General features: G+C 44.4%; 2 protein-coding genes across 2 annotated transcripts in view; both read left to right on the top strand.

The window, feature by feature from the left end:
* Positions 1 to 847, top strand: part of LOC119346014 — a 3573-nt gene extending 2726 nt beyond the window's left edge. The window contains exon 8 of the mRNA XM_037615779.1: positions 349 to 847. Within this exon, the coding sequence (XP_037471676.1) occupies positions 349 to 582 (234 nt within the window). The 3' untranslated portion in view covers positions 583 to 847. The remainder of the gene's footprint in view (positions 1 to 348) is intronic.
* A 1573-nt stretch (positions 848 to 2420) lies between these two features.
* Positions 2421 to 8423, top strand: LOC119346003 (arginyl-tRNA--protein transferase 1-like). The gene is made up of 6 exons (XM_037615773.1): positions 2421 to 2564; positions 3571 to 3609; positions 4343 to 4493; positions 4621 to 5766; positions 7243 to 7567; positions 7993 to 8423. Exons 3-6 carry the CDS (start codon positions 4396 to 4398, stop codon positions 8116 to 8118), a joined length of 1695 nt encoding a protein of 564 aa, XP_037471670.1. The 5' UTR covers positions 2421 to 2564; positions 3571 to 3609; positions 4343 to 4395; the 3' UTR covers positions 8119 to 8423.
* The last annotated feature ends 6169 nt before the right edge of the window (positions 8424 to 14592 follow it).

Here is a 14592-nt window from a genome sequence, read left to right as displayed (position 1 = left end):
TTATAGATGACCATACTCAAAATTGTGTGCTATTTTCTGGAGCACCACATGTTTGCTGGTTCTTTTACAAGAGAATGTCTAAGAACTGTCAGCCTGAACTGAACTATCTATCAAGCATTAGATCACTCGTTTCATTAGAAGGCGGAACGACATGCTTATAAAGCGGAATAACACTGGTTTTCCAAAAAAAAATCGGTATTCTTAATGTTTAGTGTAAGCTGCATAAATCTCGTTCAGTGATCATGGCTACCAGTTCATATTATCATATTTTGAGGGCTAGTTAATGATTTGTTAAGTTCCTCCAATTGTTATACTCAACTCACACGGTGCTTTTTGATTATGAATCAGCTGTTGATGGATGAAGATAAAATTCAAGACGGGCTTCATGATGAAATAGATACAGCACCCCAGAATGGCAGGGCTACGACGTATGCTGATGCTGATAGTGAATACGGTGAAACGACCGACGATGTCCTGTCCAAGAATGGCGTTCTGGTTAAGCGGGCAGGAGCTTTTGAGCGTGAGTTGCTTTGGGGTTGGAAGGCCTTGCAGCAGCTCGTGGGCTTCAAAGCGGACACATGAGAGATGATGCATCTGGTATTGCTTGCTATGTACGCACGAGGGCATGGTGATTTAGACGGCATGCTGTTCCTCTGAAGGATGTAGTGGAGAACACTAGCAGGTAGCAGCAGCTACTGGCTATTTGTTGTGGCCCTCTGTTGTGTGTACATAGTTTCTCTGGGAGAAACGCTATTTGTTAAGGGATTGTAACAACTTGTTATCAATAAGCCATGATCGGTCTGTCGACAGTTTGTGAAGCGGCCCCGTTTTGACCCAGGGAAGATAATATCCTCTGCTAGAATGGTCAGTGAATCGCGCATATTCATAGGAGGAAACCGTGTTTCAGAACAAAATTGCACAGAAATCGTTTGATGATCGTGCTTCCTTGCGCTGTTTAAATAATCAAATGCAGTGTACAGTCAGCTCTTGTGTGCATTTAATCGTCTTTTATTTATTTATTTGTAACACTTCGCTTTCTGCCTAGCCGCCTTTTCCATTGCGACGTCTAGACGGAGCTGATCGTGGTTGGCCCTATCAGCTATCGTTATCCCAAAGATGCTTTGCAAGTTGCAGGTGAGGAATAACTATATGTAATTAGGAGGAGACGAGCCAATCAGAGGGATAAAATGAGAACTTGTGGCCATAATAAATTTCCAGATGCTGCTTTCACTCTGTGTACGCAAAGACCATTTGTTGAACCCATGTGAAAATGAGAGTAGGAACGTGGAACCAACCATCTTTGGTTTAAAGGAGAGAATTGTGGACTTGAACCACCCATAAAGAAATGAGAATACTGCTATACAAGGGAGGAAGGTAGAACTACCTGTCATGAAGATCTGAATCCTTGATCTCATTGACTCGATCAAAGCGAGGTTGTGCCTTACCGCCAATTTAGGGGTCTTATTAAGTCCTATCTTAACCCTCCCTGCAAAAACACTTTAAAAACTATTAAAATGTCATGAAGATGAAGTTGTTTTTTCTTAAAAGTTTGGGCATTTAAAATCTGTCATTTTCTATCTTCTATATTTGGGAGATGAGGATGTAATTTGGTAGCCGTGTTGGTGCAGTAGTACTACCTCTGTCCTGGTTTATTAGTCCCCTATGTAATTTGTGCTAAATTTTGATCAAAAATTTAACTGACAAAATGTTAGTGCAGGTCAAGAAAAAATATATCGTTGGATTCGTATTTGAACCTAGTTTTCATGGATATAATTTCTGTGACATGCATGAACATTTTATTAGTTAAATTTATGATCAAAATTTGACACTGGGCCAATAAACCAGGACGGAGGCAGTATATGTTTGCTAGAAATAAATGGAAGGATCAACTTTAAATTATACAACCTATTTGCAGGAGGGACAAAAGCTTTTAAGGCCTTATACGATGTAAGATGCCTAGAAATATGCTTAGTAAAATAAATCGAGGTCTTCTTACGCATTAGTGCTTATCTCTATGATGCTATAAATAAACATCGATGCTTAAAGAAAACTGCTTTATTTCTCTAAACATCCCTTCTAAACACTTTACATTATACAAGGCCTAGTACCAGTAAAAACCCGCATGCAATGGTCAACTTTTCTTAGTCTCAGCAAACAAAGAAAAAAAATCTTACTCTCAGATGTTTTTTTATTTTGTCGATGGGGAGGCCTTGTGATTACTAAAAGAAAAAAAAAATCTTATTCTCGGACGACTGATGACTAGTTCTGCTATAACAACCGGGGCCAGTCCAGCAGCGGCAGAAAGCCCTGTGACATCCACAGCCCTACCAGACAGATCCGGGGACCCAACCCAACCAATCCGCCCAACCAACATCGTACTCCGGCCCGGCGGCGGCGAAACCACCGCGCGGCGATGGCGGACGGCGCCAGCAGCAGCGGCGCCCGGGCCGGCGGACGCGGGGGCGGCGGCGGCGGCGGCGGCGAGTCGGTGGTGATTGACTACGGCCGGCGGCGCACGACCTGCGGCTACTGCCGATCCACCGGCCCCACGAGCATCTCCCACGGTACCAATCCCGGAATTCCCTTCCGATTTCATCGGCTCTACTTCGACCTGGATCGATCCTTGTTGCGTGTGGAATTGCTCGTCAGTTCTGGTTTCTGTCTGGAGCCGACGCGCTATGCGTAGGAGCCGTAGATCACCCCCTGAATTGAGTTTCAGGCGTAGATGCTGTTGCAAGGGAATCAAGGCACGATGTTAGGGGGTCTAGATCACCCAGAGATGAATCTTAGGCGTACATACCCTTGCTAAGGGAACCGAGCCACCAAGGCGAGATGCTCTCCAGTTGGGGTCGTGTAGAATCGTTGTTCTTTCTGCCTACAGTCCTCACATTTGAATAAGGCATGCCTAGGCTCTAGGCGATGGCAAAACGTCTATGCGCTTTGGTCAGAAAAGCGCAAGGCCGTGGCAAAACACACAATTAGCGCCTAGCACTTTCTAAAACTTTGATAATCCCAATGAAGTGGCTTATCCTTGCTAACTATAGGTTTGTGCAGTCAGGCTGTGAATGCTGGTCGTTACTTCTCTGACTTTCTTAACTTGTTAATATGTGAAATTTTCAGATAGCTCGGTTTGTGCCTCACCTTGTGTCACTTGTAAGAGTCATCCAATTCCATTTTCGTAAGACATAATGAAATGAAAAACATGCTATTGTCATGCTGAGTGATAACTCTTAATGTTCATTATGTTTTCGGTGATTAACAACTAAACAAGTTTAAATGGTCAATCTCCTTCCTCCCTTGCTGTTACCTTCTCCCCTTCTTTTTTCATTTCCTTGTCAAGCATTTGTGTATAAGTCTATGAGTCTATCACAACAGTTTGAGCTACCATGGCGTGTCTGCTGGAATGTCCGTCTAGTGGTCATCAGTTGCTGTCTTGCCATTGTTGTGTTAGGTTGTATTGGCATATTCTAGGCCTGTAAATCATTCTTTCTGTCAACAATGAGATACAAAACTTTTGTGCTTCGTGGAGTAAAGTTATTGTGCTAGTTTCTTATCCTATTAATTTTACAGGTCTGTGGGCCAACAGTCTGAAAGCTGATGACTATCAAGGTGTGAAGGTTTTTTTGGCTCTTACTTTTTCTATAAATATCCATTTTTTGTACAGTAGATGATTCATTGATATAGATTTAGAGGCTGGTTGTTTGTTCTGTTCGCGCATGACTGCATGTAATTTAATATGCTTCTGATATTCGAAATATCAACCAGTAAATTAAAAATTAACACAACACATATATAATTACATAATTGATAAAAAAAATCAGATGACATTTTGAGCAAGACCAAATAAATTCTTAGATAAGGTCAAGGAAGTTCATGATACATGATAGTAGATATATAGAACATACATGAGGGTGCATACGATGGCATGCTTTTATAACTTCAGGATATTGGGATATGAACATTTGGCAACACCAAGCTCCACCATGTTACATTTTCATCCATCTAATTTATCAGTTTATCACTGACTGCCCATTGTTTTATGATCAGTGCTCCTACCGAAAACGACAAACATATCCTAACCGTGATATATGGAAACAACAGCAGGTTACGTAAAATCAGATTATTTAACAAGGAAGGAAATTTGCATATTTGCAACAAGAGATTTGACTAGAGGCTATATAGAAAAGCAGAATGGAAGTGAGAGATGGAATAAGCTGACTTATTAGTATATTAAAACTTTTTTTTATTGTTCCACTTAATGTGACTCTTATTTTTTCTTGAGAAGAATTGCTTTTGTTGCCATGGTTTTTACCATGATTAGAATGTTGATTGTCGTTTACAGCTCTTCTTGACCGTGGATGGAGGAGGTCTGGCTGTTTTCTCTACAAGCCTGAGATGGAACGGACATGCTGTCCGGCATATACTATACGTCTGAAGGCAAGTGATTTCATTTGTTCCAAAGAGCAAGACCGTGTACTTAAAAGGATGCAAAGGTACTTGTTTGTTTGTCTATTTCCCCTCATCTTATTTTTTTGCATACGCCACATGAAGTTTATATAATGTATATTTTATAGACTCTTAAATTGTCGTATATCGTGTCTTCACCTTACCCCTGTGCAGGTTTCTTGATGGAGAGCTTGACCCACAGGTTGGAAGTCCACAGTGCAAGACTAACCCTACAAAACGTTCACTCAATGAACCTATGAATTCACCAACCTTGAAAGTATCCAGGGTATCAGCATATGAATTTCAAACAGCCACGGGTCCAAGTTTAGACAAAGAAGATGAGTTTATTAGTTTCCTGTCTAGCAAAATCAATGAGGCAATAGGTACGTGCTTCCAAGGTGGAATAGTAGGTTCTGATGTTGAACTCCCTAAAGCTGTTGTGAAGACTGTTAAACCTCAAGTAAAAAAGAAAGTAGGAGGAGCAGCACAAGAAAAGAAAGGAGGAGCAGTGCAAGATTTGGTGTACTCATGCAATGTAAGTTTCCAACTGGCTGCAGTAATTAAACGTGCATTGCCTGAAGAAAAATGTGCAGTATTAGGGGACCTTTCTCCAAACTGTATTGCAGAAAGGCTGGTGTTGACAATGGAGCATCATGGAGAAATAGCTGGTTTTGCAGTGAAAGCCTGTAATGGCCATCTGAACTTCTATTCAGCCACTATTCAGCCAATTCAGAATCATACTAGCATTGATGCATCTGCACAAGCTTCTTCAGATAGGTCGACTAGCTCAAAACAAAGCTCTGTGAACAAAAATGATGCAAGACATAATAAAAAAGCAAGAAAGCTGGAATTTAAGATGGCAAAATCGCATTTTGACCCTGAGGAGTTTGCTTTGTACCAAAGATATCAGACAAAAGTTCACAAGGAAAAGACAGTTACAGAAAGCTCATACAAGAGATTTCTGGTCGATACCCCAATCGTACCTATTCCCCCAAGGAGTGGTGATAATACAGTTCCGCCATGCGGTTTTGGTTCATTTCATCAGCAGTATAGAATTGATGGAAAACTTGTGGCAGTTGGTGTAGTTGATATCCTTCCTAAATGTCTCTCAAGCAAATATTTGTTCTGGGATCCTGACCTTGCTTTCCTATCTCTTGGAAAGTATACAGCTCTAAAGGAAATAGATTGGGTCAAGACAACACAGAAAAGTTGCCCCAGCCTTGAGTACTATTACCTTGGTTATTATATACATTCCTGCAACAAGATGAGATACAAAGCTGCATATCGACCATCAGAACTTCTCTGTCCAGTCCGTTATGAGTAAGTTGTTTTTTCTCCTATTCTGCAAAAATATCCCATTCTCATGCAAATGCAATTGGAATAAGTTCATTTTACCCTCATCAACTCTTTCCCGAGTTGTAAGTCATTTGTCAACTTCTAAGCCGGGCATTTGACAACCCTCAAACCATGAAAACCGGTTTAGGCTGATGTGGGTACAGCTGAAGAGAGCGACCCGGCCCTGCGCTCTCTCTCTCTCTCATGTTGGAGACTCGCATGGCCATCCCTACCATATTAATCATTGGGTTCCGTGCCTTACTGATTGCTCAATTGCGACTTCTCCACTGGCCTTGTCCCACGTATCTCTTGAGTTGGGGAACAATCGGCAAGGGCTGGATCTAGATGCCACCTTTCCCAAGTCTGCTCCCTGGTATCTACCCTCGATGCACTCGAGCAGAAAGAGGAATTTGTAGAAATACATGGGAGGGTAACATGGTATGCTCCATTGCTGCTAATCCAGAAAGGGACAAAGTTGAGTGGTATCCTTATGGTGAGGTGTGTGTTCTGCATTGGTTTTAGGAGTTTCAGGGCGTCAAATGTCTGGTTTTGGAGTTAGGGGCTGATTCCCAGACTATGTAGAGTTGAGGGGGTAGGGTGCAATAACAAAATGCTCCCTCCATCTTATATATAAGGCTCGACAAAATACTATTAATATGCAGTTTATATGGCATAAAATTGGTGCCATTCATATTCACATAAAACCACATATTAATGGAGTAATTATTGGTCAAAGCCTTTTTTTCAGAAGATGCAAAAGGCTTGCATGTCATTAAATTAAGAATGAAAGAAGTTATGTTACAAGGGGTAATCTCCGCAGTCCCCACTAAGAACAGTAGATACAATGACAACCATATCTACCTACAGACATGGAAAAGAGCTACGTGATTCTCTCCCTGTCCCGTGACAGCCAGCCTACCTAATAAGTAGAAGAGTTCTCTGATTGTTGCAACTACTGCCTTCCTAGTTCTAGCCTTTTCTCAAACACGTGATCATTCCTCTCCAACCAGATGTTGTGCATGCACAAGACTGCCATAGTACTTTGAAATGGAGGGAGCACATTTTAGGGAAGGTATGCAGGAGGCACACTAAATTTTAGGTTGCGTATACTGGAGTCATAGGAAGTTGAAATGGGCAGAGTTTATCTCTTTTTAGAACCTATAGTAAATTGTCTAAAGTAATCTTCACGGGATTTCATGTCATATTACATGGGCTGCTGAGCATAGGTTAATGAAGCATGCAGATTTTAACCTGCTTAAATATTATGTGAAGCTTTAACCATCCAAACTGCATGCTGGCTATGTTTGTGTCCACCCAAGCTATTCAAATCGTGGGCTTTCATGCATGGTTATAGTTTTGTCTGTCCATCAAAGCATTCCAAGTTAATGCTGAAGTTTTGTGGGTTTTCTTTGTCTAGTGATTTATTGACAGTCACATTATCTTCAACTCTTGATGTTGCAGGTGGGTGCGCTATGATGCTGCAAAACCCTTACTAGATAAGAGCCTGTATTCTGTTATATCTGATTTCTCCACCATGGCGCAAGATGAAATCCCCCAACCACACGCTTGTGGTCCTTGTGATGGATCTTCAGCACAAAACGACCACAGTGAGACTCCTATTGATGAGGATGATGAGGACTCAGAGTCAGACTATGATGAATCAGACATGATGGTTGATGAAGAGATGGTTCATTCAGAGTCTAAAGGTGATACAGCTGAGGAATGTTCCGACGTAGATGTTGAAAACGTTATCATGGACCTGAGCGGCTCTCGGGTTAAATACAAGGTATATACACAAATTTGAGCTCCAGCCTGAAAAAATTGTTCTTAGTTGTAGCTGGTTGATGCACTCGAATGGGGGCGTACAATTAGGCAGGCATTTATTTTGCCTTCCTAGCACCCATTATCACTGGTAAAAACTTCAACTTCTGCCGCTATTAGTCCATCCATCCATCCTTTTGCAAGTCTTTTCCATGGAACATCTATCTGAAAGCTCTCTGTTTTGGGTTTACCTACTTAGTTTGACATCCATTTATGTTGCTGCATATAATTGGTTAAAACCGCACAATTGATGTCTAGGAAACTGTGTCTGCAAGGTGTTCTTTTGAGCGAGTCAGCTGTCATTTTTTTTGGCCGTTTGGGCTGTTGTGAAACAGTTTGTTGATATAGATGTCCTGTCCTATAATCGCTCATGAACTTTTTATCTTTCAGGAACTTCACAGCGTTGTCGGGCCAATCGACAGGAGACACCTGAGTGAGCTGGAAAGGCAGCTGAGCAGATACGCGAAAGTCGTTGGGAAGGAGCTGTCTGACCGTATCGTCTATTCCCTTAGCTGAGCAGCAAACATTCTGCATGGCAAACGCAACACAGCCGTCCGAAACTCGTCTCCGATTGTTTGTGCAAGTCATGTAGGAAACCAGAAACTCCTCTCCGATTGTTTGTGCAAGTCATGTAGGAAACGAGATATAGATGGCTGGAAACCGATGATGCTTTCATTATCAATCGATTCATAAAAAAGTCTCTCTTTTGGCTCCGGTGGCAATTGCCCGGACAGCGACTTGTGCTGCGCCACAAGCGACTTGATGTGCACGCGTATATGGTTGTTGGGATTATCACGACGGAAAGCGCATGCGTACAAGTCTCTCCTCTGGTTCCCGCTGCAATTACGCCCTGTTTGTTTGTTTGGGCTTTTGCATCTGCTTTTATAGCTTTTCTACTTTGACAAAAGAACAAAAAAAAAAGCTTCTTAATAGTTGTTTGTTGCTTAGGCTTTTGGCTTATGCTTCCTCTGTTTCTAAATATAAGTTTGATGAATATAGACATATTTTAGAGTGTAGGTCCACTCATTTTGCTTCATATGTAATTTATATTAAAATCTTTAAGAAGACTTATTTAGAAATGGAGGGAGTACTTATATTGTATTAACTCATAAGTTCAGAGCCGAAGCGAAAAAAAAAACCCCCTCTATTTAGAAGCTCTTGTGCCTTTTTTGTTCATGTGAAAAAGCTGCAGAAGCAAAAGCCTAAACAGTAACACACAGCACGCAATGCTGCAGCGATCTACTACGCGTGTGGTTGGCATCAAATTATCCGGAAAAAGTCTCTGCTGGGGCTCGTACTGCATCGCGTAAAAGGTGTATCATCGGTAGGAGGGGCGCGTCGGGCCGTGCTCGTCCCCCCGCGCGCGCATGCCGCCTGGGGAGGAAGGCCAGGACGCGCGGCAACAACCCCGTGAACCGTGGCCGGGCGACGTGTTTGGCCACTAGTGCCACCGTTCATGGCTACCCACTCACTAAACGCATGCTAAACGGGTGTCAGTCATGGCCACCCAACCCAATGAATGCATGGCCGGCCCTGCTATTTCTCAGCTGGACCTGGTTGTACCGCTGCAACGGGAGTGCATGCCACGAGATGAGCCTGAAAAATTCAGTACACCCCTTTTTAGTGAAGGGAACAACAACAGTACAGCTTTAACCATAGCGAAACTGTTGGTACGTGCTCTACTGCGTCTTTGCGTTGTACGCGTCTGTACAACATACGCTGCCCTCGGCCGTCAAGAAAAGCTTCTCCCCCTGTTGCAAACTAAAACCACGATACTTATTTTCAGACAGAAAAAGTATATGCAATAAAATTGTGGGGTTGTGTGTGTAGTAATTATCCGCCGGCATGGTGAAAATGCGGGGAAGGGAGGATTAGTGAGGGATTAGGGGGATAAACCTTGGAATCCAATAGCTCCCGAACGTTCGGATTTTGAGCATTTCGTCCCAAACGTTTTTATATGGCAACTTTAGTTCATAGGATGGCAACTTTTCTCTATCTCTATTACTATAGTACATCAATTTTTGAACATGGGGTACCCGTTCATCGTGTCCTAGAAGCAAAATCCTTAGTCGTCGATTTTTTTTGCGAGAAAATTTTCGATCTATTTATCTTCAATCATGGCAGTACAACGAATACCAGAAATAATAGAAATTACATCCAGATCCGTAGACCACCTAGCGACAACTATCAACACTGAAGCGAGCCGAAGGCGCGCCGCCGTCATCGCCCCTCCATCGCCGGAGTCGGGCACAACTTGTTGTAGTAGACAGTCGGGAAGTCGTCGTGCTAAGGCCCCGTAGGACCAGCGCACCAGAACAGAAACCGCCGCAGATGAAGAATAACGTAGATCAGAAAAATCCAATCCAAAGACACACGAACGTGGACGAACAACGACGAGATCCGAGCAAATCCACCAAAGATAGATCCGCCGGAGACACACCTCCACACGTCCACCAACGATGCTAGACGCATCGCCGGAACGGGGGCTAGGCGGGGAGACCTTTATTCCATCTTCAAGGAGCCGCCGCCGTCTCGTCTTCCTGAGCAGGACACAAACCCTAGCAAAACTGAAAGAAACGATTAAAAACGGAGCTCTCCCGCCGACCCTTGCCGAGATCCACTGCGCCCCCATGACCCTAAGGCCATCGGAGAGGAGGCGGACCTGCGGCGGCGGCGGCGGCGGGAGGCAAAAACCCTAACCGTCGATTTGTTACACCAGGTGAATCTCCACTGTTTATCAATACCAGACTCGATTGATCCAACGGCTGATGTTCCCCGGATTCGCGTTGTACGGACGCGCGCCAAAACGCTGCCAATCTGGATCTTCCATAGTTTTCACGGACGTGCCGTTGGCTTGCAGCCATAGCGGTCTGCTGCAGTGAAGAATTAAATATTCCAACAACCAGTATTTGCATGCACATGCTCGAACTATCTAGACCAGGTGCATGTAGAGGCTAGCAGCTTATACTACAACAGGAGCAATTTACATCTCACGGAGTGCTACAGGCATGGAAGCACTTTTTACTTTCTCAAAAGAAGTAGGGTGCTGTAGAAAAGACTGTACACATTTTTGTTTGCAGGTGAAGAAAAGAGTGTACACATGGCAATATTGCTGGTCGCTGAGAGAAATATTCGAAAAACCTGTATAAAATTTTGATTTTGATTTGACTATATTTTTCTTAACATGTTAAGTTATTTAACACACTGTGAGGTTGAGGATACACAAAGGAAATAGATTTTATAAGAAACCTCTGATTTAAAGGTGTGAAAATTACTGCATCAAACTAATTTACTATATATTTCAAATTTGAATTTTAAAAATATTTCACAAGCATGTCAATAACAATAACATTTCTCTTGGAGAAAATGTATGCTTTTTCTAAAGCATTCTTCGTATAGGAATTCATTGTGCTACAAAAAAGTTTCCATGAGTTCCCACTCGAAAACACAAATGTACTTTTGAAATTTGCATGATAGTTTTATCATAAGGCGATTTAGTTTTAGTTTAAATGATTTAGTATTGTGATTACTCATAATAATCTAACGTGCAAAGCACGTACAGATTACTAGTAGTTGATAGAGAATGGCAACTTCGTCCTTTTTTGTTTTTTTTGTTAAAAAATTGTCATGTTTTTCAATCTCACGCAAACTAAACTTGTCATGTAAACCCGTTCGGGTTGCCATGCTTAACTCCCGAACGTTCGGGAGTTATCATTACCGTAAACCTTTCGGTCAATTGGAATCTGTAGGCATTGTCTGCATTGCCTACATTTCTAAAAAGAGGGAAGGGGCGGGGGATAGAGGGATAGGGGACACAGCCTTGAAAAAGAGCTAGACACACATAAACATTTATTATGAACTCGCAACAAAATTATTAGAAACATAGTAGAGGGCGGATATAACAGAAGTTAAATACAAACACGACAGGATTTTTAAATCCAAACGTGGCGTCAAATCTAGTCAGACGGCACAACGACAAGTAAGAGATTCGTGGCGAAGATCCATGCACGTGCGGGTGGTCTTGTCTATCCTCGACAGCAAAACGACAAAATCATAAGATGTTCGTCGCAAAAGCAAATTTATACCCGCGGTGAGGACCAGACTAGATTATCGGAAAAGAGAACAGTTCATCGTTACCATATTGATTACTGCCCGGCATAGTACGACCGTTAGCAAGAATTCATTATTGAGGACAGACTGACAGACGGGTAAATAGGCGGTAACCCCGTATACCTCGATAAATAAATAAGTAAAAAAAACAATGCCCGTACGGCATCATTGTGCTAGTGGAACGATCAGTCCTCTGCCACGAGCAAACTGGCCGTGAACCGTGGCGTGTTTAGCTAGCAGTGCCACAGGCCGTTCCGGCAGGACGAGACTTGCCTGCTCCCCGTCCGTGTGCCCATTCATGCTCCCGCGTATATGGCTTGATTTGATTGAAATAAAATAAGGTCCGGCCCTATCCCCTTAAAATCAGGGGGAAGATGATTAGATAAGAAAGAAAAAAGGGAAAAAGACAGCTGTAGGATAAAGTGGAGCACGGATGGGAGCATGGGGAGGGAGCAGGCAAGACGGATCCGTTCCGACACTGACAAACACATGGTAAACGGGGTCAGTCACGACCACTTTAGGGCATCTCCAACACATACCCACAAACTCGTTCGGACAGCGAAAGTCATGCAACAAGAGTCTATATTAATCCATGAAACGATCTAGACATAATTTTTTTCGCAAACCAAAGACAAATGTGAGGTGTTTTGTGGGAGTCCAACCGATTCCAAGCCTGCTTCTAACTGCCCTAAAATCATCAAAACACTCTCCCCCTCCCACACATTTTCAGTCAGCGCTGCTCCAGAACGTCAGCGCCCATATTCATGCCGGCCAGAGCGAATGCAACCGCTCACTGGCACCGGCATTGAAGCGGCGCGCCAGCCCAGAGAGCGCCGCCCGTGCCGCTACCGGTTCAGGCGACTGCCGCATGTTCAACTGTTTGCCGCCCACATTGATGGCATGCGGTTCTCGCCGTTCTGGGAACGGGGATACCTAGGCCCGCATGCCCGCGGCCCAGCGCCTAGCTTCACAAGCGGCCCGGCGCGGCCCAACTCCAAGGCTTCGCGAGCAAGACCCTCGCGAGGCAAGCGGCATCAAGACCTTCCAAGGAGCGGCCTCCTAAGGAGCGGACATCTCTATGCAGGCCCCCCACCTCGCAAAGCTCGCGGTGATGTGAGCCATGACGACCAAGGCTAGGAGGGCGCCGGCGGGCGCAATCTGGGACAGTTTTTACTTTGCTGCTGAGGAGGCAAGGACGAACGCAGGTTCCCGAGGAATCCTCCAAAGATTTCCATTCCAGTACAACAAGACCAAGACCACGGCTTCGGCAGGACGGAGGTCATTACCGAGCCCACAACTGCATCACGACCAGAAACTTTGTAGGCGAAGACCACCATTAGTCAGGATAGGGTGTACTCCTGCCCCCCTTCAAAATTGGCGACTGTGGTATCCCTTCCCACCTAAGCTACAAGGGAAGATGGCCAAGACCACTATAAATACAGGTTCGTCTCCACCGTAAAAAGGATCGCCCCCCAGATCGAATCCTTCCACCGCCGAGCTCTCCCGAGGCGGCTCACATACTGTACTAGTTCATACTCATCCTCCTCATGAGGCAATCCACCACAAAGCAGGAGTAGGGTTTTACACCGCGAGGTGGCCCAAACCTGGGTAGACTTTCGTGTCCATTCCTTCTTCCCGCTCGCGCGTGCACGAAGAGAATTGGCCATGGGGTGGTGAGAAGCTGAGAGGAGGTGAAGTGAGATCCTTCTCACACGCCCCAGAGTTCGAACCTTGATTTGATCCGCAGAAACCCAGACTCTGACATTTGGCACGCCAGGTAGGGGCATGTCGAAGCCTTCTCTTCTTCGTCGACCAAGCTCTATCCTTGCTCCGCCGCCCTCATGGCGAATGCTCGCCGTATCTGCGTCGAGCATCGGGCCGCTCGCGTCGCCCAGACAACGCCGGTGGGCCACGACCCTCCTCGTCGCTTCCCTCTCTAGTGGCCAACGCCGCCACCGACCCTGCCGCTCAAGAGCAGCTGGACTCCTCGCTACGTCCCTCCATGCCGCGTGATGGCCGCACCTTCCCTTACTCCCGCCACAGCCTCGTTCTCTCACGTCCGTCGCTGGCCGGCAAATGCGCAGGTGATGACCCACAAGTATAGGTGTAACACCCGTATAATTAAGCTACAGTGAACCTCTGTTAATGATGTCACGTCACCACGATTACTGTTGCTAATCTCGTGTTAGTTCAGAACCGATCTAAATTCAAATTTGAATTAAAGTCAAATAATAAAAGTTTTCAAACTTTAAAACTAAAATGTTCTAGAGGTGACAAATAATGCATTGGGAATTATGGTGAAGAACCCACTTTTAAATAAAATATTTAAGTGCACTAATATGATTTGAACAGTAGCAAAATAACTATTTAAATGCCTTTGGTATTTTATAAAATACTAACCTATTTTATATCAGGATATAACATTTTAAGGTAGTGGGTTATTCTAAAACATTATTCTAGGAGCTATCATCATATTTTTACTAAACCAAAATAAAATTAAAACAGCAAAAAGGAAATAAGAAAAAGGAAATTGAAAAGTAAAAGCAAAGTCAAAAAAGGGGAAACAACAACCCCCTTATGGCCAAATGGACCTTGCCCCAGCCAGCCGGCCCAGCTGGCCAGCCTGCCCACCCCGCGCCTGGCCTACATGGCCCCCACCTCCAGGAACCCTAACCTAACTCCCCCACTTCCCTCGATCCCCCTTTCCTCCCCTGATCCGGATGCCCGTGTCCTCGACGCCGCCCCACCGTCATCGACGCCCGCCTCCTCAACCCTCCTCCCCGACCACCCTCCTGGCGCCTTTGCTTCCTTCCGATGGCAGCCATCACCATGGCTGCTGCGACTCCCCGTCCTCGACCTCTTCTCCAACCACGCCCGGAC

Source organism: Triticum dicoccoides, chromosome 1B (genome assembly GCF_002162155.2).
Source record: "Triticum dicoccoides isolate Atlit2015 ecotype Zavitan chromosome 1B, WEW_v2.0, whole genome shotgun sequence".
NCBI lineage: Eukaryota > Viridiplantae > Streptophyta > Magnoliopsida > Poales > Poaceae > Triticum > Triticum dicoccoides.
The sequence above is the reverse complement of the archived record's forward strand: the minus strand, read 5'-3'. Positions and strand labels throughout refer to the sequence as shown.